This window comes from Ascaphus truei, chromosome 3 (assembly GCF_040206685.1).
Source record: "Ascaphus truei isolate aAscTru1 chromosome 3, aAscTru1.hap1, whole genome shotgun sequence".
Classification (NCBI taxonomy): domain Eukaryota; kingdom Metazoa; phylum Chordata; class Amphibia; order Anura; family Ascaphidae; genus Ascaphus; species Ascaphus truei.
This window is the reverse complement of record NC_134485.1, coordinates 411,329,342-411,353,616: the sequence shown is the minus strand read 5'-3', so window position 1 is coordinate 411,353,616 and position 24,275 is coordinate 411,329,342. Positions and strand designations below refer to the sequence as shown.

Sequence of the window (24,275 nt, the reverse complement as noted above, 5' to 3'; positions counted from 1 at the left end):
ATTAACATTCCAGTGGGTGGGGTTGCCGATTCAACAAAGAACAAGCACATGTTAACCCTTAGCACGCTGGCCCTGTGCAGAGGGGAGCAGTATTAGCATCACCGCTAATACCCTATACATGGGGTGCACAGACTGGGCGGTGCAAGATTTTTCAGGGGGGGCACAACGGTTACAGAGGTCCCGCGCTCTTTCCCAAGGCATTTAAATTAAATGCCGGGGGACCGCGCGAGACCTCTGAAACTCACTTACCTTGGCTTCGAGCGACGCACCGTCATGGCAACGCGGCATCAAATGACGCAGTGGGGTCACGTGACATCACGTTACCATGGAAATGTGACGCCACATGACCCCGTGGCGTCATTTTGATAACGGAGCCAAGGTAATGGGAGTGGGGGGGGGGGGCACGTAGGGGAGCGCAGGGGGAAAAGTTTGCGCACCCCTGCCCTATACCACCTCACATCCTGCTGGCTTTCTGCATTACTGTTACAATCATTAACTAAACATAAATAATATAATGCTATCTGCGTAAATATAGACACAAGAAAAGGTGATACAAGAAGCTAACCTAAGAAGATGGTTTGAATGCATACAGGGACAAAGTGAAGTGGATATCATTACCAAGAGTACAACAGACTAGAGAAAAAACTAGTGTAACACATGTAGTAATGCATACTTATGACAGGAAGATAGCATTCTTTGTAGCAAGGCCTTGGAATAACAAACACATATATATTTATATAGAACACACACACAGGGCTCGAAAAATGTCCCCTACTTGCAGCGGAGGTGCAGGGGGTGACTCGTCGATCACGGCTGACGGAGCAGGAAAGACCATGACTCCTGCAGAATATCGAAAGCAGAGCTGTCAATTGCAGCGCTGCATCCCGAAGTTGCACCCCACAATGCCTTGTAGGGCACTACGCAAGGCTTTATGGGGCGACACTTCGGGAAGCGGCGCTATGATTAATATCTCTGCATGTCTTTGTTTTTCATTTGATTCTTAAGTGTGTGGGATGAGCTGCAGATTTCAACTACCGAGAGGAGATATTCTAAAGGCATGGAAGAACGAATTGGAATGACTGGAATGTATGCTCCATACCATTTGATATTTAGTGTACATACCCTCCAACTGTACCTATTTAGCATGTACCCTACATGTGTTTGGTTCTTCTAAGATCAGCTGTACCTATTCAACAAAGTAGTTTTTTGCTGTCAGCTGCACCTGTCTGGGGATTTCTTTAGGAATTGTTTGCAAGTACCTCAATGCAGAATGAGTTTAGGACAGTGTTTTTTTTAACCAGGTTCCTAGGAGCCCTTGGGTTCCCCGAGCTTCCCTGCAATTTTCAGGCCATTTGAAAGCTGGATCAAATACAGAAGAATTTACAATGCCTCTCAGACGCGTTATTACAGAGGGTTGGTGGTTTCTGACAATGCATCTGATCTCAGACACGCTGTTAGAGAGGGTTGGGGGTCCTTACAATGGATCTGATCTCAGGTACACTATTAGAGAGGGTAGGGGTTCGATACAATGCATCTGATCTCTGACGTGCTATTAGAGAGGGTTGGGGTTCCTTACAATGCATCTGATCTCGGACGTGCTATTAGAGAGGGTTGGGGTTCCTTACAATGCATCTGATCTCGGATGTGCTATTAGAGAGGGTTGGGGTTCCTTACAATGCATCTGATCTCGGACGTGCTATTAGAGAGGGTTGGGGTTCCTTACAATGCATTTGATCTCAGACGCGCAATTACAGAGGGTTGTGATTCATTACAATGCGTCTGATCTCACACGCGTGTAGCCAAGTACCCCATGGCTACTAATTTCTCTGGCCCCCCATCCCCGTAAATCCCAGTAAAGAGAGGGGCAGTGTTGGGAGTAAATCCTTCAGGGCCTGGTTATGTTATTGTATAGGATGTTAGTTAATACAGTTCAGGATTAGCCTGGTATTACAGGGGCATATGCCTGCACCATTTGTGCTCCAAAATATCATTGACCGCTACGAATAGAGCCAAGAAGACAAAGAACTGAAGATCAGGCATGGTCTACGATTTGACACAATGCCCGAGAAACGCGTTGCAGACTAGTTGGGACCAGGGATAAAATCGGTGTCCCCTGAAACTCTGATATTTCACTCAAGCTCTGCTACCAATTTAAAAATCAGCAGCAAAAATACAAAAAATAAAATAAAAAATGAAACTCAAATAACCTGACATTTCTGAGAAATCCACTAAAGATGAGCAAATGCAGAAGGAGAGTTGTACATCTCAAGAGCACAGTTTCAGTGGTCTCATTCACTGCAAGTGCCCATTTATCCCACCAGCTGGGGCATCATTTCATATTTTCTGAACTGGGAGTAGAGGTGGGCCAATATTTGGGGTAGATTAGGACCCGCAGTGGATCGGCCGGATCCTTTGAGCCGCGGACCTCAGCGGATCCATCTGAAAAAGGCTGCTTCGCGTTTTTGCAGATTTGAAAATTATTATTACCAATACACACCGCGGGCTCCGCCATCTGTGTACGGATTTGTAGAATCCGATCCTTGGATTCAGCAGTCCGCCGACGGAGTGCTGAATCCGCCGCCGGAGTGCTGAATCCGCCGACGGAGTGCTGCATCCGCCGACGGAGTGCTGAATCCGCCGACTGAGTGCTGAATCCGCCGACTGAGTGCTGAATCCGCCGACTGAGTGCTGAATCCGCCGACGGAGTGCTGAATCCGCCGATGGAGTGCTGAATCCGCCGCCGGAGTGCTGAATCCGCCGACGGAGTGCTGAATCCGCCGACGGAGTGCTGAATCCGCGGATTGGATTCTACAAATCCGTCCACGGGTTGGATCCAATGGCGGATTTTGATGAATCCGGGCGGATTTAAAAAATTGCCCCAAATCCGTTTGCGGATTTTACACTGTGAAGCGGATTTTGGGGGGTAACTTCAGCGAAAAGCCAGGAAACAGATTTGGACAGATTCTAACTGGGAGCAACCTTTGCGTTGGGAAATCCCAAAATTCAGGGGATGGGGGGAACATTTGTTTCAGGTTTTTTTACTACTTGAGAAAAAACTGTTATAACAAGTCGCCTTAATAGCGCCCGGAATACCAGGATTTGGGATTGTAAGATCTGCAGGGCAGCTTTCGTTAGGTTTATGTTTCTCAGCTGCCCCCATACATCTTAATTAATATTAATGAGGTTTTCCTGAACAACAACGTCATGTATTGTGTGTGATGGGAGTTTATACTCCTGGTATTCAATAACACACTGCTATAGCTTATTATTATTATTATATAACAGGGGAGGCTCAACTCCAGTCCTCAAGCCCCCTAACGGGTCAGGTTTTAAGGATATCCCTGCTTCAGCACAGGTGGCTCAATCAGTCCCTGCTTCAGCACAGGTGGCTCAATCAGAGGCTCAGTCTTCAACTGAGCCTCTGACTGAGCCACCTGTGCTGAAGCTGGGGAAACCTGACCTACTGGGGGGGGGGGGGGAGGGGGTGTGGGGCTTGAAGACTGGCGTTGAGCCCTCCTGTTGTATATGACTGCAAAGCAGGCAGTTCAGAACGGAATTATATTTTTTCCTGCTCATTAGCGCGTTTCTCTTTTGTCGCCCAGGCGGGGACTCTGTTTTCACAATCTTGAATTTATATGGGAGTTGGTCTTTTTGCGGAATGAATGACGTTATGGTGATTGGTGATGAAATGACCCTGCAGCGGCTTCTCCCGCAGTGGCCACAGTGGCGTAGGAACGCAATGGCGCTATATATATATAAACACACATTTGTTTCAAATCGTGGAAAAAATATTCGGACCATATTGCAGAGACCCCTTACATAATATGGGCGCTTAGAAAGTGAGAGGCTTCCTAAAACACATGTATTTTTCTTTGATTAGAAAATGCAGCGAGGTGGTAAATGGACAGGTCCCAGCGCACTCGGGAAGTCTGATCTTCCGTTTATATGGCTCCTTGTCCCCTGAGATACGGAAACACGATCCCTGTCCTCAACAGCTTCTGGGGATAGAGCCTGTGACATGCCCTCCTATCTGCAGCCTGTGGAAAGAGAGGCATGGGCAAGGCTGGCCAGCGGTGGCCAGGGCCGTCTTAACGTATGGGCACGATGGGCAGTTGCCCGGGGGCCACACGCGCCCGGCCCATGCGTGCTCATCAATGCTCTCCCCCCGCCCGGCTCGCTCTTAGGCTGCGGTCCCAGAAATGTCTGTGACACGCGCGCCCGGCGGGGGGGGGGCGCGTGCACAGCGCTAACCGCGATCTGCGGTAGCTTGCGACGGGAGGGGGCGTGGTCGGGGATTTGCGGGGCGTGGCCATCACGTCACGCGGCTGGTTCGCCCTCATTGGGTGAGCCGGCGGTGGGGTGCGTGGCCACGCCTCTGTCGCAAGGTTTGAACTTAATTTGATTGAGTTGGAAAAAACCTTGCAGCACGGCGCGGCTGCACCTTCACCGTGACGGTGCGTACTGGGCCCAGCCCCATTGAGGGGCGCAGCTTACACGCACAGCGCACGCCGCGCCGTGCGCACAGGCTGTTACTGGGACCGCAGCCTGAGATTGCCAGGTGTCCGGTATTTGCTTCCCCTGGCCGGTAAAGGACATGGGATAGAGAAGGGCTGCTGCTGCTAGGGGGCTGGGCAGCTTCTGATTGGTTGCTGCAGTGTAATTCAGCCAATCGGGAGGTGGCAGGAGCCTGGGGGGTGGGGCCAAAGAGCGGAGGAAAAGCATGCAGCAGAGAGGTGAGGCTGTGTGTGTGTGTCTCTGTGTGTCTGTGTCTGTCCTGCCTGTGTGTCTGTCCTGCCTGTGTGTCTGTGTCTGTCCTGCCTGTGTCTCAGTGTGTGTCTCTGTGTCTCAGTGTCATGCCTGTGTGTCTCAGTGTGTCTGTCTATCTGTGTCCTGTCTGTATATGTGTGTGTGTGTATATGTGTGTTTCTCAGTGTGTCTCAGTGTCCTACCTGTGTGTGTGTGTCTCAGTGTGTGTCTGTCTATCTGTGTCCTGTCTGTGTGTGTGTCTCAGTGTGTGTCTGTCTATCTGTGTCCTGTCTGTGTGTGTGTCTCAGTGTGTGTCTGTCTATCTGTGTCCTGTCTGTATATGTGTGTGTCTATCTGTGTCCTGTCTGTCTATCTGTGTGTATCTGTGTGTGAGTGTATGTGTGTCTCAGTGTGTCTGTCTTTCTGTCTGTGTCCTGTGTCCTGTCTGTATATGTGTGCCTCAGTGTGTGTGTTTGAGTGAGTGTGTGAGTGAGTGAATGTCTCAGTGTGTGCGTGTGTGCGTGTGTGTGTGGTGACAGACAGTACATACAGTACTGGCAACTTTGTTTAATTGCTCACTCACCCTTACTTTTCTTTTACTATACTAACAGTCTTCCCATTTTCAAGATCTACTAAAATTAACCACCATTGTTAATTCTCAGAAAGGCTCCATAACTCAGCTCTCATCACAGCAGCATTGCAATCTCTGCAGCACCTTCTTCTACTTACAGATCATCCCCAGGAAGGCAGAGCAGGTTACTTATTCAATGGCATGATTTAATATGCAATTTAAAGCTGGATTTTGAAGTCTAAATTTGAAAGCTACTGTACTGATAATGACAGGGAGATGGGGGGGTAGGGCGGGTGAGAGGATGAAGGGGGGGGGGGGTGAGATGATGGGGGTGAGAGGGTGAGAGGACAAGGGGGATGAAAGGACAAGGGGGGAGAGGGAGAGAATGAGGAGGGGGTGCAACAATCTTGGAATTTGTGAGAGGAGCAGTAAGATTAGTATTGCTGCCATGTACAGTATGACTGCAGGTCAGTTATTTATAAATGATCTGACCATTACGTGATTTGTTCTAAATTTCACTCCAAGCATGCACCAATTTGCACCATTTCATATTCTATTTCCTAAAACAATCCTCGGAAGGGCGCTCTCTCCCAAGACCCCTCCCCATATTTTTAACAAAATAGAATATAAATTGGTGCAAATTGGTGAATACATGGTGTGAAAATTAGAACAAATGACATAACAGTCAGGTCATTTATAAATAACATTCTTCCCCACCAACGATTCTCGAGTGCGTCGCACCTTTCACCATTGTGTCCAGTATTTTGTGACAAGCCACCTGGCAACCCTACTCGCTCTCCCTCCACCCGGCATCATGGCTCCGCTCGCTCTCCCCCCGCTTGGCACCCCGGCTCCGCTCGCTCTCCCCCCGCCCGGCACTCCGGCTCCGCTCGCTCTCCGCCTGCCTGGCTCCGCTCGCTCTCCGCCCGCCCGGCACCCCGGCTCTGCTCGCTCTCCGCCCGCCCGCCCGGCACCCCGGCTCTGCTCGCTCTCCGCCCGCCCGGCACCCCGGCTCCGCTCGCTCTCCGCCCGCCCGGCACCCCGGCTCTGCTCGCTCTCTCCCCCCGCCCAGCACCTCGGCTCCACTCGCTCTCCGCCTGCCCAGCACCCCGACTCGCGTCACAACCGCTCGAAGCCTAGCAGTGCAGCACTTCCGGTGACTGCTGCTGCTAGTGAGCGGGTGGGAGGCTGGGAGCGACAGGGCCCCATGCACTGCTTTGCCCGGGGGCCCCTAATGTTGTTAAGATGGCCTTGGCGGTGGCCAACTCCAGTCCTCAAGGGCCACCAACAGGTCAGGTGTTAAGGATATCCCGGCATCAGCAAGGGTGGCTGGGTCGAAGACTGAGCCACTGATTGAGCCACCAGTGCTGAAGCAGGGGACTGATTGAGCCACCTGTGCTGAAGCAAGGATATCCTGAAAACCTGACCTGTTTGGGTGACGACTTGAGACTGGAGTTGGCCGTCCCTGGGTTAAACTGAAACTGTAGGTCTGTTGTCACTGTGAGTCCTGCAGTCTGGAGAGGTGTAACCCCCTTCGCTGCCCTAAAGGGCGTGTAAAACATTGCAAAGGCGTTTTCGTAGTAACCCTCAGGGTATTTACACAAATGCTGCACTCTCCCCTCCCCCTCACACCCCCATATAGGAGTTTAAATCCTATAATGTTAGTATTGTGCCCCCTGAGAAGGTCATGTTTTGTGTTAAAAAAAATAAAATCATGATTTTCTTAATCTCTACTGAACGGGCTCTGGGGAGGGCTCCACTTGAACTTAATTCAAATGCCCCCTGAAAAACGAGCTGCGAATGTTACCTTCTTGTCAGGGAAGCATTAAAGCTGCAGACCAAGCAATGTCCTACATGTGGTTTTTTTAAATAAATCAGTTCTGTACTGTGAGAAAATACTTGTAGCATTTTTTTTTTTTAAAACAACAACTCTGAGCGACATTTTTTAATGTATTATAATTTATGTATGTGTAACGGGTATTCCCCCACCCAATCGCAGATTATAGGGTGGGTGCGGAGAACATACAGTGTTACCTGCGGGTGGTGCTTAAGCTGTTGGCTCACAGGAGGGCTGAGCTTCCGCCAATGGGAAACCTGGGGCATTTATGATACTTTGAGAAACCACTTACTCGGTGCAGCGCCTCCACCTGCGATGGTTCCTAGCAGAGCAGGAATTGTTCCTCGCAGGACATCATACAATAACCATATACACGTATGTGAGATAACCAAATACCTTTTACTTTGGAGCATAAGAAACACATATATCATCACACTGAATATAACAGGTGTCCCTCTCTAGAGAAGACACTAACCACTGCTTCTCACACAACGCTAACACTATCTTTCGCCACGGCGGACGCCACCACTTTATGCGCCACGGCGGACGCTAACACTTTATGCGCCACGGCGGACACGAACACTTTATGCGCCACGGCGGACGCAAACACTTTATGCGCCATGGCGGACGCTAACACTTTATGCGCCACGGCGGACGCTAACACTTTATGCGCCACGGCGGACGCTAACACTTCCACAGAATGATCCCACCCCGTGTCCAGTAACCCCAACCCAATGTCTCGCACTCCCAAGTCATATACCAGTGTGTGTGTGTGTGACTGCGCAGCCACTATGTCGGGTGATAGGCCTTGTTGGTGCACGTGAGGTTATGGGTTACAGTGCTCGGACCTGCAGCGGACTTCACAAAGAATCAAGGCGAACCCCCGCACGATATCCGTGATCCACCGCAGGATGATCCATCAGAGGCGATCTCTCTCTGATAATAGTCCAGCTCTCCCAGCCAGACACACAATGTTTGTTGCACTCTATAACAAATAGCTAATGGGGCAGAGTCCCTAACCTTGGGCCTGTCCCTACAACACTCCACTAGGGTGACTCAGGGCTATCTGGGGCCTAGGGGAATTGCTGGCCTAGTGCAGGGAGTCACTGACTCTTGCACCCTACCTCCATCCCCTAGCTGCTCCGGTCACCAACTAACGTGCTGCCAGCCCGCGAAATGTATCTAAATCTCCCTTGCAGGGAGATTCTTCAGCCCTATTGGCTCCCTGGCGTCACGGGGGCACTGCTGAGGCTCATGGGACTTGTAGTCCCTTCCAAGAGCCTTCCCTGGTAGGTTAGAGTTCCTGCGCTTGTCCTGCGCATGCGCGAACCTCCCCGCCTGTCCCCGAGCCGAAATTCCTTCTGCGCATGCGTGCGCAATCCCCTATGGCGGCGCCATGCACCGGGACCCGACCAAGCCCTGACAACGCGTCCGCACGCGTTCCTGGCAACCGGCCGCCTGCACAAGAGCCGCGCTATGCGCGCACGCCCCCGCACCGCCCCACAAGCGGCTCTACCCTCCCTATCGCCGCGGTGAGTGTCCCGAGGGGGGGGGGGTGGGGGCAGCAACGGCTCGGGGGACCTGGCTACATATGTATGTATGTATGTCTTTATTTATATAGCGCCGTTAATGTACATAGCGCTTCACAGTAGTAATACAAGTGGTAATCAAATAAATAACAGATAATATAAATAACAGATCATGGGAATAAGTGCTTCAGACATAAAAGTAACATTAAGGAAGAGGAGTCTGTGCTCCGGGGAGCTTACAGTCTAATTGGTAGGGAGAACGTACAGAGACAGTAGGAGGGAATTCAGGTAAGTGCGTCTGCAGGGGCCCAAGCTTTATGTATCATGTGTTCAGAATATCCACAGTGCTATTCATATGCTTCTTTAAGCAAGTGTGTCTTAAGGTGGGTCTTAAAGGTGGATAGAGAGGGTGCTAGTCGGGTATTGAGGGGAAGGGCATTCCAGAGGTGCGGGGCAGTAAGTGAAAAAGTTTAAGGCGGGAAGAGGGCTTTAGATACAAAGGGGGTAGAAAGAAGACATCCTTGAGAAGAACGCAAGAGTCGGGATGGTGTATAACGAGAAATTAGGGCTGAGATGTAAGGAGGGGCAGAAGAGAGTAAAGCTTTAAAAGTGAGGAGGAGAATCGAGTGTGAGATGCGGGATTTGATCAGAAGCCAGGAGAGGGATTTCAGGAGGTGAGATGCGGAGACAGATTTAGGAAATAGCAGAGCGATTCTGGCAGCAGCGTTTAGGATAGATTGTAGGGGAGACAGGTGAGAGGCAGGAAGGCCGGACAGCAGGAGGTTACAGTACTCAAGACTGGAGAGAATGAGGGCCTGAGTCAGAGTTTTAGCAGTCGAGCAACAGAGGAACGGGCGTATCTTAGTGATATTGCGGAGGAAAAAGCAACAGGTTTTACAAACGTTTTGAATGTGAGAGGAGAATGTGAGAGAGGAGTCCAGTGTGACCCCTAAGCAGCGTGCTTGGGCTACTGGGTGAATGATCGTACTTCCAACAGAAATGTGGAAGGAGGTAGTAGGGCCAGATTTGGGAGGAAGTATGAGGAGTTCTGTTTTTGCCATGTTGAGTTTAAGGCGACGGAGGGCCAACCAGGATGATATAGCAGAGAGACATTCAGAAACTTTGGTTTGTACAGCAGGTGTAAGGTCGGGTGTTGAAAAGTAAATTTGTGGGTCGTCAGCATAGAGGTGATATTTAAACCCAAGAGATATTATTAGGTCACCTAGAGAGAGTGTGTACAGAGAAAAGAGAAGAGGTCCCAGGACAGAGCCCTGGGGTACCCCCACAGAGAGATCAATAGAGGAGGTGGTGTTAGCAGAAGAGACACTGAAAGTACAAGGGGAGAGGTAAGAGGAGATCCAGGATAGAGCTTTGTTCTGAATACCAAGAGTATGGAGAATGTGAAGGAGAAGAGGGTGATCCACGGTGTCAAATGCTGAGGAGAGGTCGAGTAATATGAGCAGAGTCTAATGACCTCTGTCTTTGGCAGCATGGAGGTCATCAGTTTTTTTTACCGAGGGGGCTGTTTCCGTGGAGTGAGCAGTGCGGAAGCCAGATTGTAGAAGGTCTAGGAGAGAATAGGTGTTGAGAAAATGAAGCAAGTAAGAGAATACAGGACGTTCAAGGAGTTTAGAGGCAAAAGGCTGGAGGGAGACAGGTCGATAGTTAGACGGACAGGTAGGGTCAAGCTTGCTGTTTTTGAGTAATGGTATAACTGTTGCATGTTTGAAGGAGGAGGGTAAGGTACCAGAGTAGAGGGAGGAGTTAAAAATGTGTGTGAGCGTAGGGATTATAGTAGGACCAAGAGGTTTAAGGAGATGGGAGGGAATGGGGTCAAGAGGGCAAGTGGTAGAGGAAGAAGAGGAGATCAACAGTGATACATCCTCCTCTGAGACCGTGGAAAAAGAGTCAAGGAAGGCTGGAAGAGAGTTAGGAAGAGGTGTAGAATGGGAGGAAGAAACAGACGGGATGTTCTGACGTATGGATTCCACCTTTTTCTTAAAATAGTCAGCAAAGTCTTGAGTGGAGATGGAGGAAGAAGAGGCAGCTGCGGGTGGTTTGAGTAGAGCGTCAAAGACAGAGAAGAGTCGGCGTGGGTTCGACTTGTGCGTGTTGATTAGTGAAGAAAAGTAGGCTTGTTTAGCTTGCGAGAGGGCAGAGTTGAGACAGGATAGCATAAATTTGTAGTGAAGGAAGTCTGCGAGAGTATGAGATTTCCTCCAGAGGCGTTCAGAGGAACGAGTGGAGGAACGTAGCATGCGCGTGTGGGAATTTAGCCAGGGTCTGGGATTAGAAGGGCAAGGATGGCAAAGAGAAAGCAGGGCATGTAGATCAAGAGAGGAGCATAAGGCAGAGTTGTAGTTCCTGACCAGGTTGTCAGGTTCTGTAGCAGAGCTGGGAGAGGAGAGGGAGGAGCGTAAAGTGGACTCAAAGTCAGGGGGTAGATGGAGTTGGGGAAGGGGAGAAGCGAGATAGAGAGAATGAGATAAGGTGATGGTCAGAGAGAGGAAAGGGGGAAATGGAGAAGTCAGAGAGATGTTTTTAGTGAAAACCAGGTCGAGGTAGTGGCCTCCTTGTGGGTGCTGGCTGCAGTCCACTGTTGAAGGCCAAAAGAAGAGGTTAGAGAGAGAAAGCGTGAAGCACAAGGGAGAGAGGGGTCATCAATGTGGCAATTGAAGTCCCCAATGAGAAGAACAGGGGAGTCTGAGGAGAGAAAGAAAGAGAGCTAGGATTCAAAGTGAGAGAGAAAGGCAGAAGGGGAATGAGTAGAGGAAGGTGGGCGATAGATGACTGCCACGTGGACAGGGAGAGGAGAAAAGATCTGGACTGTGTGATCCTCAAAAAGGAGGGAAAAGCAAGAGAGGGAGGAATAGGAAGGGTTCGATAACGGCAGAGAGAGGAGAGCAGGAGCCCCACACCTCCACCCCTGCCATCAGGGCGCGGAGTGTGGGAGAAAGGAAGGCCACCATAAGAGAGGGCAGCTTCCAGAGCAGAGTCAGACTGAGTGAGCCAGGTCTCAGTTATAGCAAATAGGAGCAGAGTGTGAGAGAGAACGAAGTCATGCACAGAGAGTGTAACAAGTATTTTTTGTTTCTATAGCAACCATTTATAAAGCCAAATCCCCTTCCTCTCCTGAAACAGGAGGCTCTGGCATGCCCCTTTTTGAGCCCTGCAATGTCTCTATCAGTGTACCAATTGTATATAGTGAATGTCTGATCACATGATCTTCCCACAGAACTCTGCATCTTTGGTCCTCTTCTGCTGCACTGACAGCCATTTAGTGAACCCCCGAGCCGAATCGTCGCTGATCGATAATAGGAGAACGGATCAATCAGCAACTTAGTTAATTACTTATTCTGTGGATTGTATTGATGCACAGCTTGGACTTCTGCTTTAAGCCCCATTCGTTTAAATAGCACAGAGATCATGGTTTCAGAGACTATGCTGGGGGTTCTCAACTCCAACCCTCAAGACCCCCTCAACAGGTCAAGTTTTCAGGATATCCCTGCTTCAGCACAGGTGGCTCAATGACTGAGCCACCTGTGCTGAAGCAGGCTCTTCGACTGAGCCACCTGTGCTGAAGCAGGCTCTTCGACTGAGCCACCTGTGCTGAAGCTGGGATATCCTGAAAACCTGACCTGTTGTAGGGGGTCTTGAGGGCTGGAGTTGCCTATGGAATAAGAGCGGCCTTTGAGAGTTAGGTTAGAATGCCGCTTTAAAAAAATAAATATTCTCCACACATCGCTTCCTTATTAAAGACTATTGGGTCACATCTCTCATCTTCAGCAAATGTCAAATGTTGTGTGCGGGTTAATAAAGGACAGAGCAGATCATTCGGTTTGCTTGGGTTGTGTAGCCTACGCTGATAGAATTAAGCTCTCATATGACACATCCCATGAGCGCAGAGTCACGGCTGATACAGTGCAGGCACGTGCCATTATTACTAATACTAATTACCACAGGCTCAGGTTACCGCATACTCCCAGGAAAGGAGTGCTTTTTTTTTTATTTTTTATAGGGACACGGGGGTTATACTTGGTTGGGCAAAACAAATTCCAATAAAAATAAAATGTATTAAAAAATTATATATATATATATTTGCTACAGATAGATTGAAGGCACCGTGCGTCACTGAGCAGTGACAGGGGTCCTATACTTCAAGCTATAAAAATAAATTAGCCATTAAATCAGAAATCCCGCCTGCTAGATGTCATTATTTTTTTATGTAGTGTACTTATTTCTTTTTTACGGTATTGGAACGAGGGGGTCATTCGGAGCGGAAACGCGTTATTTTAAGCTCGGGGCCCTCTGCTTCCCAAAATACTTCCCTGTTTAGTTTTCAGATGTACACTTTGATAAAGGGCATTTGAGCGCGAAACATGTCTGTGTGTACTTTTTGTGTGTCCACGTTATGGGGCCGCCGTGTGACCCCTGCCTTGATTAGTGCTCCGTTCTTCCATCTTTGCTACCTGTTTAGTGATCAGTGTTTACGCTCCATCCAGGGAAATTAAAATGGCTGCCAAATAGCGCGAGCCGACAGGAAGCTGCAACCAGGGTTTCCAGGTGGCTTCTCCAAAAATACGCAACGATGAAAGGTGCGATGCGCTCGAGACGCACACACGCACGCACCTCATGCAGTTTCCTCCTCTCCTTGGCGTCACCCCCATGCTCCTAACACCTCCTCCTGATTGGCTGCTACCCAGCCCCCTAGCAACAGCCCTGCTCTCTCCCTGCTCTGGGAAATCCCTTGCCCCCCCCCCCCCAAGCCGGTCAGGTCACTGTGTCCAGAGAGGTAATGCCGGACACATACATGTCCAGTATTACCTCTCATTTTTAGTGGACAGTGTCTGGGTTCAACATTGGACACCTGGCAACCCTAGTGGCAACATCATTATTTGCAGCTTCCTATTGGACAGCCTTTTAAATGACCCAAGGAAACATCATTATTTGCAGCTTCCTATTGGACAGCCTTTTAAATGACCCAAGGAAACATCATTATTTGCAGCTTCCTATTGGACAGCCTTTTAAATGACCCAAGGAAACATCATTATTTGCAGCTTCCTATTGGACAGCCTTTTAAATGACCCACGGAAACACCATTAAGTATCTCAGGAACCGGAGGGCAGGAGATTTCCTAAGATAAAAACAGCACAGGATTGCTGCCTTAACCTCTAGGGACGGACCTTCCTCTTGTATGCGCGTTACCGCGTCACGGCACGCGACTGCTCCTCAACGGTTAAAGGAATGCTGGCTGCCATTAAAAACATGGTCTCGGACATAATCTGTCAAAGTACTTGACAGCCATTCTGCCCTGCTAAAAGATTTGGGGAATTGTTAACAAGCCGGCAGGTAACATCGGAGGAAGGCTCCGGCCTACCGCATAGAAAATGTCGCACACAGTGCGGAGCATCTTTTTGAAGCTTTACACACAGTTTTATCAGTGTGTCTCGTGTGCCAGGGAAGAGATGCTATGCTGCCCCAACATTAACTACGTTGATACTAGAGAATGGATAAAAGATATAAGTACACCAGCACACTATACCTGAAGATAACATCTGACATCTACAGTATATAGAAAATCATATAGAATATGTTAACCCATCAACATAACGGGGAGCAAAAATGGAGAAGGCAGCAGGAGGTATGAATATACGGTATGAATATACTGTAGCGTCCCTAAATTTACACCTCTGAAACGGTCTCCATTTTGTAACCGTGATGTATTTATATTTTAGATGATTTCCTATGTTAATGTGAAATTGCATCTTTAAATAAAATGTGCTTGTATCCTTTATACATTTTGTACAGGGGGTTCATCATTGGGTATTTCTCTGGAAAATTTCCAGCACCTTCTGGATTTCTTTCCCCCCCCCCAATTATATATTACTTTTCCTTGTTTAGATAGGCCCCTTATTGTATTCTAGATAATGACCCCATTTAAAACTACTACCCTATTTCCTCGCCCAAATAAATTCCTAGTTTTTAAGCATTGCAACTGTATCAGGGAGACTCTGTTGTTTGCCGTTTCCACTCCCAGAATCCCTCTCTCACCCTCACCACTCATTGGCTTCTCCCTGCCAAGTGAAAACGGAGACATTACCAGGCGGAGGTGAAGTCGTCAGCTGATCCTAACCGCCATTTTCTGATATCCCATTTAGCAGGAATTATCAGGAATTTTCCACTTTTCAGAAATTTAAAAATGTATGGATTTTTAAATGCCCCCTGCGCTGTGGTGTGAACTAACCTAACATTTAATAATGTATACATTTTACACAGGACAGGATAAACAAGACCTGCTAACGCAGCTATTATCTTCAATAGAATTCAATGATTTCAACAGTCCATTTTAGGGGGGGAGGTGAGGGAGAGGCGGGTGAGTGGGAAGGGAGCACTAGCTGAAATCGTCCCTGTAATTCAGACTAAATATGAAAGATGCAATACCCGCTACCCAGAATTTGAGCCTAGACATTGCTTGTTTTCCAGGAGCCTCCGGCATAGCTAATGACCTGCGATAGAACAAGATGGCCGCCAACGATTTTACTACTTCCAGGTCGATGCAACTCAATCTGACCAAAACCAGAAGCCACCCTGGTTCCTGATATAAGTGAGAGCACCGAGCGATCTCCTCTAAGTGTGGCGCACTTTCCCCACCCTATGGAAGATATGGCAACTACGGTGTGTGTGGTGCGTTACCTGTGGCTCACAGAAGACCTGAACCTCTGCCGCTGGGAGCCTGGGGTGTTCCTGATTCTTATGGTGATAGCGCCTCCACCTGCAAGGGATCCCGACTTGGAGGGATGGACCCTTACAGGAACAATACTAATGATACACGCACACAAATATATGCTAACAACCTTTACTGAACACAACAGGTACCCTGTACCACACAGTAATACAGCCCCAAATCTGATACCAACAGTGAGTGACCCCAGAGTACATTGGGTGCCAGGCACCTGATGTCCCTTTCCCAATGTCAAGGCCCACCCAATGTGTTGGAGATTGCGCTATCCCGTGGCTGTGCCGGCATGGATAATATCACCTTACCGTCTTTACCGCATAGCTGGTCTGGACCTGGGCCACAGGCCGCAGTCACCGCGTGGCGTGTCACGGTGCTGTACCTGATTATATGCAGATACTGGGGGAAAGGTCTCCGACTAGGGGCTTTCCCTATAGCAGCCACAAGCTACAGTGAGTCGGGGCCTAACTGGGGCCTAAGGGGGAAGATCTGGCCTAGTCCAGGGGAGCACTGCTCCCTGGACACTACCTGCTCCTCAGAGGTCCCTCTTCCGACTGGCGTGGCCCTCACAGCGTGCGAAATTTATCTCTTTTTCCAGCAGGGATGTTCCAGAGCCCTATTGGCTAGAATGCGCCATGTGACCCTGATCCCTGAGGCTCACGGGACATGTAGTCCCCGTATAGAGCCTTTCCTAGGGGCCGCTGCTTCGTGAGCTTGCACTGCCCATGCGCGACTTTCCTCAAGATGGCGGCCCCCTTTACCGGGAGCAGCCGGGAGCCCGCCGCAACAGCCCCCAGCCTTCCGCACTACAGCGGAGTAAAGGGAAAGGGGACCCAGGGGGAACCCAGCTACATATGCATGGGAAAAACAAACTTGCATCTGAAGAAAGAAACGGTACAATACAGTATGTAAGAACGTATTTTTCCAATGAGGAAAGGTGCTGCTTCATATAACACACTTATTGCCAGATAACCCGTCCTGACTGAATCATTTCTTGAACAATTAAAAAAAATTAAAAAAAGGCGCAAATGTTATGTCAATGTCTGAGCATCCTGCAGGAAGCCTTGTGCTGCTCTTTATAGTGGGTGTTACTGCAAAGGTCTGGTCCTGGGAGACGGGTGTGTCCGAATGGAAAAGTTTACTCTGTCTGTACTGAAAGCTGCGGACTGACCTGTGTAATAACCAGTGGGAATTCAGACGGGTATCTCAGCCTTCTACAGCAAAATGCACTTAGCAAGATGGACGTTATTACAATGCCTAACATTAGCTTTACAACGTGTGTGTGTGTGTGTGTGTGTGTGTGTGTGTGTGTGTGTGTGTGTGTGTGTGTGTGTGTGTGTGTGTGTGTGTGTGTGTGTGTGTGTGTGTGTGTGTGTGTGTGTGTGTGTGTGTGTGTGTGTGTAAATCTACAGTATAGAATTATTGTAAGGAGTGCGTGCTCCATAGTATTAAAAAGTATATACAATTTAATGGATGTCAAAAATAAGAGACACTCACAAGGATAGAGTTAAAATTATTCTTATAATCACCAGCCGAAGAGAAATTATTCAGTTTGGACATCAATATGAGAATCCTTTTAACTCTATCCCTGAGTGTAGGTCTTATTTTTGGCATTCATTAAATTGTATATAGTTTTTTACACTATGGAGCACGCACTTTTAACTCTTGTTTTATAGATCTGGTTTTTGGTTGGGTTCATCCCGCAAGAAGCGGCTTGAGTCTGCTATATGTAAGGACATTTTTCAAGTGTAGCCGGGTCACCATCTTACCTCCGGGCTGCGCGAGAGGAGGACGGCTCTGTGGAAGGTTGCGGGTGGCGCCGGGGGGGGGGGGGGGGCGGAGGAAAGGGGGCGAGCAGGTCGCCGGAGCTCCGCAGTGGTACCTAATAGAGGGCGCCGCTATCTTTGCTCCGTTACGCATGCGCATTGAAGCCGCGCATGCGCAGTGCCAGATAGTACCGAGGCTCATAGGAAATGCCTAGGAAGGGAGTACAATTCCCAGCAGCCCCAGGGCTGCAGATCACATGGCACGAACGGCCAATAGGGCCCTTAGGATCTCGTCGCGAAGCAGGAGATACATTTTGCACACTTGGGGACACGCAGGAGTCAGGATCCGGACAAGGAGGGTAAAGGTAATGTACAGGGATCAGTGCTCCACTGGACTAGGCTAGATTCCCCCCTTAGGTCCAAGATAGACCCCCGATTCATTGTAGATGGTATATACTGAAGGGGAAAGGCCTTGAGATAGGGACCCTTTCCCAGTAGTGTTTCAGTGAGGGATATCAGCAGCAGGACATTGCATCTAATGGTGATGTGTGGACTGAAGCCTACGAGCAGAATAAGGCCACAGCATCAGAGACTCTGTTACAGGGGTACAATCCAGCTGGAGGCCCCTCCAGAGGCATCGGCCTAAGGATCATCACAGCAGAGGAACCAGTGGAGCGCGGTACAGAATCACGTCGCGGACCCACAGAGTTCTTTGCTTGTTAACCTGGTCTGGACGGAGACCAGGGAGGTATTATCCACGTGCACCAACGGGCCCCAACACACAAAAGGAAGCGTGCTATCCCACGCATACTCTTTGGGGGAGGGACTGGCCTGTGGAAACTACGGAGTTAAGTGCCCAGGCACTGTAGGATTTTTGGGGTTCCACCGGGAGGTGTTATTAGTTGGGGAAGGCCTTGCAGGGCCGTGTTATGTTGGATGCTGTATGTGCTATATGTGTTTAGTAAACACTGTTATAATATACCTGTGTGTCATTATTGTGTATATTGGTTCCGGTGAGGGGCTCCTCCCACTACACTGGGATCCCCCGCCGGTGGAGGCGCTGCACCGAGACGATATGTATACCCCAGGCTCCCAGTGGCGGAGGCTTAGGTCCTATGTGAACCAACAGGTAGTATAAAAAGGCCTTTTCACTTGAGAAAGACCTACTGAGGTCGAAACGGTCGTTGGGTATGGCGCAATAAATTTGAACTTTTGAAAAATCCGTGGAGCGCTGGATCCTTCCTTTTTATAGTTCAAGTCTGGATGATTACAACAGGTATCCCTTTTGAACCAGCAGCACCGGTAATACTGATATGTATATTATTTATGGTGTGCAGCATATCATTGTTTTTTAACCAACAGGTAGTGGCAGCACCAGTAGCCTTCTTGTTTAGGGGGGAAACGGGGCTTCACAAGTAACACCTTTCTTACTGCTTGCTATTGGTTTAGGTATTGGATGCAGCACTATCACTTGTCAATATTCAGTTGCATTCTATTATGTGCTTGTAACCTATCACTGTAATTCTATGAATGTTACTGGTGTACTTAATATGATACAATGAATTGTGATTCACATTACTATTTAGTTCATTATGACAACCTGGCACTATTTACATTATCTTGTTGTGCACACACACGCACGCACACACGCACACACACACACACACACACACAAGTTGGAATATACATCTCTTATTGGGAAATAAAGCAATAAGACCAGATTGCATGGCGCACCCCCCAAACCCAGCAGCAATTGAACCTACAAGCCTGCGCCTTCAAAAACCCCACACTAACCTCTCTAAGCTGCACTTCATTTGCCACCATTTCTTATCTGCCGTCTTTAAAATTCAAGGTATTTTTCAAATTCAGGCAGAAAGCCTAACTCCCAATCACACAGTATAATACTACAAGTACAATATGCAGCGCACTGACACAGCGATTGTGGCCCAATAAACAGTTTTTCACAATGTAGAAATATCACAGTGAGCAAAAAAAAAATTATTAAATAAATAAACCTTAATCCTTTTGCAGCCAGAGAGGCCTGTGGTTTAGCATTAACCCTCTGCATGCCCCATGCTGCTTGGGGCAACTTCATGTTTACCCTTTAAGTGCCGGAGTGTCCTGCCGCCTACATGCTCACAGACCTTTTGGGCACACAAAGGGTTAAAGGGAACCTTTCACTTGTGCTTCCGAGTAAATGTTGCTATACATTAAAATCTCTACGTGTAGAAGTATTTATTTCCAACGGCCCCTGCGCAATTCTAGTCCTCTGATATTTACTGGCCGGCGGGGCTACCCGTTTGGCAGGCGATCGCGACATATGTCACCCTGCGCAGAAAGGAAGTGGGAAATAAACATGCACATGCGGATTGTAAGGCACACAAACAGTCTTATCACGAGTGAGATTAGATTATTTTTGAAAGGTAATAATAATAAAGTTAACGTTTTTCTTTCTATAACGCCGACCACGTATGCAGCACGGTACATAAAACGTGCAGTCCAATAAAGTCACGGGGAGAGCCCGGCACCGGGATTTGAACTTGGGTCACCTGCTTCAAACGCAGAATTCATAACACTGTGAGTTTGCTCATTTGCATGTCATTACCCAGAATCCCTTGCTGCAGTGGAAGCGTTGTATGCTAACAGATAATGGGGAAAGCACGTTTGCAGAGCTGCCTCAGACATGTGAATGTGCGCACATGTGGTATTTTTATTTACTGTTAAAGTAGAAACAATTTGTAAAACAAGATGCAAAGCCCCTAATGATTAAATGCTGATACTCTCTTCTGGTATAAATGAAGCACGGTCCCAAGCAGAGGCTGCCAAACATACCCAGGTACACATGTACCTTTCCTTTGTCTGGTCCCATTGTCTATCTCCCCCGCCCCTTTAAACCACACACACACACACACACACACACACACACTAGGTTATTTATAACCAGTGGCTGTAAAAAGATCTCCCAGCAAGTCAATACAACTCCAATGTAAGTTACAGTGGGGATGAGCAGAAACGCAGAACATTAATCCCTTCAGTGCTGGCCCCAGAGGCAGAAGTGGTAGATATTGTAGTGGGGTCACAAAAGGAGAAACAGGGTGGAGATGGGGAATAAGGATATTTTCTATGGTTTTACAATAATACCCAGTTACACACGTGTGTACTGTATATAGATATAGATATAGAGAGAGACACCAGTGGCTCCATGGGCTAACCAAAATGTTGGGCCAATAAAAGAAATTTTTTGGCATATTTATGGTGCCCCTTTGTTATATATTTGTACAGCACCACCCATGTACATAGCGCTTCACAGCCGTAAGAGACGCAACAATACAGTAATTACAAAACACATCGTGGAAATAAGCAATTCAAACACAAAAGTCAACACTAGGAAAAGGAGTCTCTGCCCTGAAGAGCTTACACTCGAAGTGGGAAGAACTTACAGAGACAGTAGGAAGGGGTTTTAAACTATACCACTGGAGCTTCACTGACTAGGATGGCTTTCCCATTCCACAAAGGTCAAAACAGCTGTCTGTGCGTAGGGTTACTGGCTGTGCACTTCTTTAACCCAGGCTGTGCTGCAAAGCTGTGCAATACGGCCGGCATAAGTTTATAGGGGTCCATGTTAAAATGGACATGGAGTAAAAGGGTGACACTGTGTGCTCATTTACTTGTCATTACCCAGAATCCCTGGCAGCAGTGGAAGCACTGTATGCTAAAAGATAATGGGGAAAGGCAGGATGCAGACCTGTCTGAGACGTGACTGTGCCCACAAGGGGTATTTTTATTTGCTACAAAGAGTTATAGAACATTTACTGTTAGGCTGGGGACATGGTACCGCAGCCCGTGCGGACGCGCCCGCACGCTGAGGGAATAGACCCATAAGGCAGTGTTCACGTCCATGTGGCGTGCACGAAATCAGTTCAAACTGATTTCTTGGCGCCACAGGCCGGTCACGTGAGCGGTTCGCCCAATGAGGGCAGACCAGCTCCGTGACGCCCGTAGGCACGCCCCGTCCACCATGGCCAGGGAAAGCACCCGCTTACCTCACTGCCTCCGCGCGCGCGGGCGAAGGCAGCATGGCCCCGGCCTTACACAGTGCTGGAGAGGAAGCTCGCACGACCTGCCGTGGGTAACCTAACTCCCCAAGACAATGCAACGCCAAATCCTTGCCACTGCAAAAGCAGCATCTACAGCATATTAAATGTGTTACAAGCAGAAATCAATGACAGGAAAGGCTTCATACAGCGGTCCATGGAGCGCAGAGCTATGCCTCTCTTTGGCATGACAGGGGTTAATCATACCCCCAGCAAGATTAACACCAGCAACCTTTTTACTGTCAAGGGTGGCTGACAACGGGCCCGGCAGTGAGTGGGGTTAAATAGGACCTCTGGGAGATGAAGAGTTAACCAGTCCCACCCTGCCCCTCAGATCCAGACAGATGTCATCAGCATATATATAATCTATATAGTGTCCCTGGCAGGGAAGTGGTTAACGCCTCTGCACTTACTCTGGCGCTTGGGACATTGCGGCAGGAAAGGGGTTAATTAGGCGTTAGCCTGGCCCTCCACCTCCCAGCTCTGGTGGGACAGCAGGGAGTCACCCCCTGCACCATTCATAGCAGCTGCAAGGAACCCTCTACCTTTCCTTTTAACTGCCGCTGAAAGGGTTAACCCCATCCCAGTACCGATTATACATACAGTATACACCCATTTCCAGATCCCTCTGGGAGTTGAAGGGTTAACTTCCATTAAAGTATCAATATGAGCGAGCCAGTCGCATGCAGACAGCTAAATCATGGCGGGCATGAAGGGTTAACCCCCCTCCCTAAACATTCAAACAGCACACGATCCGCCTGCTGATGTCTCTGGCAGCCAAAGGGTTAAACTCATCTAGAGCCCGAAATGTGCAGAGCAGCTAAATATAAACGTCTCGCTATAAGCAAGGGGTAAGCCCTGCCCAACTGCAGCTCAAGGTTCCCTTGCCAGTCACCGGAGGGGAAAGGGTTAACGTCCTTCACTCTCTCTAGAGCCTAGTAAAGCAATAACTTGGGAGATCCCTTTAGGGGAAAACAAGGGCATGACCCCTCTCAGTGCCATAGAGTGGCTTCGGTGTGTTGCATAACCCAAATACTGACGTTAAACCATGCAGATCCCCCCGGCATGGAAGGGGTTAAAGGGGTGCACTCCCAAGCAACACAACAGCACTGGGACCTGCACTGTGCCTCCTGTGTGTGTGTGCACCTGCGGCAGGTGCAGGGTGCAGGCAGGTCTCCCAAACTGTGCCCCAGAGCAGATCACACACCCAGACACATCCAGACACAATAAGGAAAGTGCGATCACCCTGCACATCATGTGCCTGCAAATCACATTTTATTTATGTCACTATGCATTAGCTGCACTACATAACAATCAGAATAGAAGTTGTGAGCCAACCCCCTCGCCCCAACCCCCCCCCCCCCCCCCAAAAAAAAAAAGAAGTCCCATCTCCAAGCCATACAGAATACACTGATCATGATAACAGCAATGCAGCAGATTCACTTACATATCTTCTTAACTTTTTCTCTGGTGGGGATTTTCTGAGCCAGCCAGAATAAACCACTTCTCCTCCACTCATCCTGTTTGATAAGAAGGGTATTGTTGTGTCCAAAGCTGTCATTCAGGGTGCTCACACCCCACCCCCTGATATATCCATCCAAGCATTCAGGAATAGAATAAAAAAAAGGCGATCTTTCTTATGGAGTATAGTGCCCTGAGTATCAGTCATGTGCACAGTGCAGCCTCTGTGTGCGGAGGACACAGCAGTCACTGTGCTGAATGATCACTTTTTCCCCTTCATCACAAGCTGCCCCAGTCACTACTGTCTCCTCTTGTCTTAGCTACAGCTGCTTTAGGAAGCAGGAAACTGCCTGTATGTTTCCCAGAGCAGCGCACACACACATACTGTACACTGGCCACACCCAGCTCCCAAGGCAGCCCTATTTAACCCCTGCAATGTCTGCGTTCCCCACTCACCAGCACTGCACAGGTTAAAAGTGCAATTGTTTGCACTTCCCTTTAAAAAAAAAAAAGAATTCCCTGAAATAAAATATTCTGCATTCTTTTTTTTTTTTTTTTTCATTTTGGTTCATCTTTAGAAATAATATCCAAACCAGTCAACCCCCCCCCCCACCACCAAATAATAATTGACCATGTTTTTATTTTTCATTCTTTTTTGCCCCATTTTCTTTAATCTTTCCCTTTGCCAGAGGGATCTGCAGCACATTGTACAGCTGGTCCCTCTGGCAGCAAAGGTGTTAAACGATAACACGGGATTGTTGAAGGGTGCCCCGGGGCGTGTGAACCGCGAACATTCACTAGCACGGTGCGGGATTTGGTTTTCTAGAGGAAGGTAAGGATCACAGCAGAAAGCATCTGCAGCTCCATAAACCCAAAATTGCTGCTTTAAAGCAGTACCATTTAGATTGTAAGCTCTTCGGGGCAGGGACTCCTTCCCCAATGTTACTTTCAAGTCTGAAGCGCTTATTCCCATTATGTGTTATAGTATTAGGTTGCGTGTATCACTGCTGTGATGCGCTATCTAACTGTGTGGCTCTATATAAATAAAGATATACATACATGCACACCTCCAAATTACTGTTGTTATCGCTATTATTGTTTTGGAGTTCTGGTTTTGGTTGTTCTATTCGAGTGCATGGGAGTTACAACACTTGCCCCAGAAAATGAAATCATTCTGCATTTGTTTGTTTTGTTCTTAGAAACCACAAACCAAGCATCTCCTCGCACAGGTGTCTGTTCCACGGAATTCCAGCCAACTTTGTCCTTATCTGGAAAACGTACTAAAGTTCTTTTTATCTGAACCCCCCCAAAGAACAATAATTACTATTGGAAATAAGGCAGAATTCTGCTACTCTGCTATTTATACTATCTACGGTGATTAATGCCTTTATTTGTATGTTGTAAGGCAAAGGTTTAGCCTGATGCAGGCGCAAAGAAAAAAAGAAATCGACTGAAAAATCGATTTTTTTTTTAAAAAAAGGAACAATTTTAAAAATTAAAACAATTCAAATTAAAGACATGAAACTTATAAACAT

At 48.3% G+C, this 24,275-nt stretch overlaps 1 protein-coding gene across 2 annotated transcripts in view; it reads right to left on the bottom strand.

Annotated features, from left to right (window-relative positions):
- GAB2 (GRB2 associated binding protein 2) overlaps positions 1-23,111 on the bottom strand; it is a 271,494-nt gene extending 248,383 nt beyond the window's left edge. For both annotated transcript variants that reach the window (XM_075592614.1, XM_075592613.1), the window contains exon 1: positions 22,727-23,111. Coding sequence is in view for 1 of the 2 variants with exons in the window: in XM_075592613.1 (XP_075448728.1) it covers positions 22,727-22,840 (114 nt within the window). In the remaining variant the exon portion in view is untranslated. The remainder of the gene's footprint in view (positions 1-22,726) is intronic.
- Positions 23,112-24,275: the final 1,164 nt, after the last annotated feature.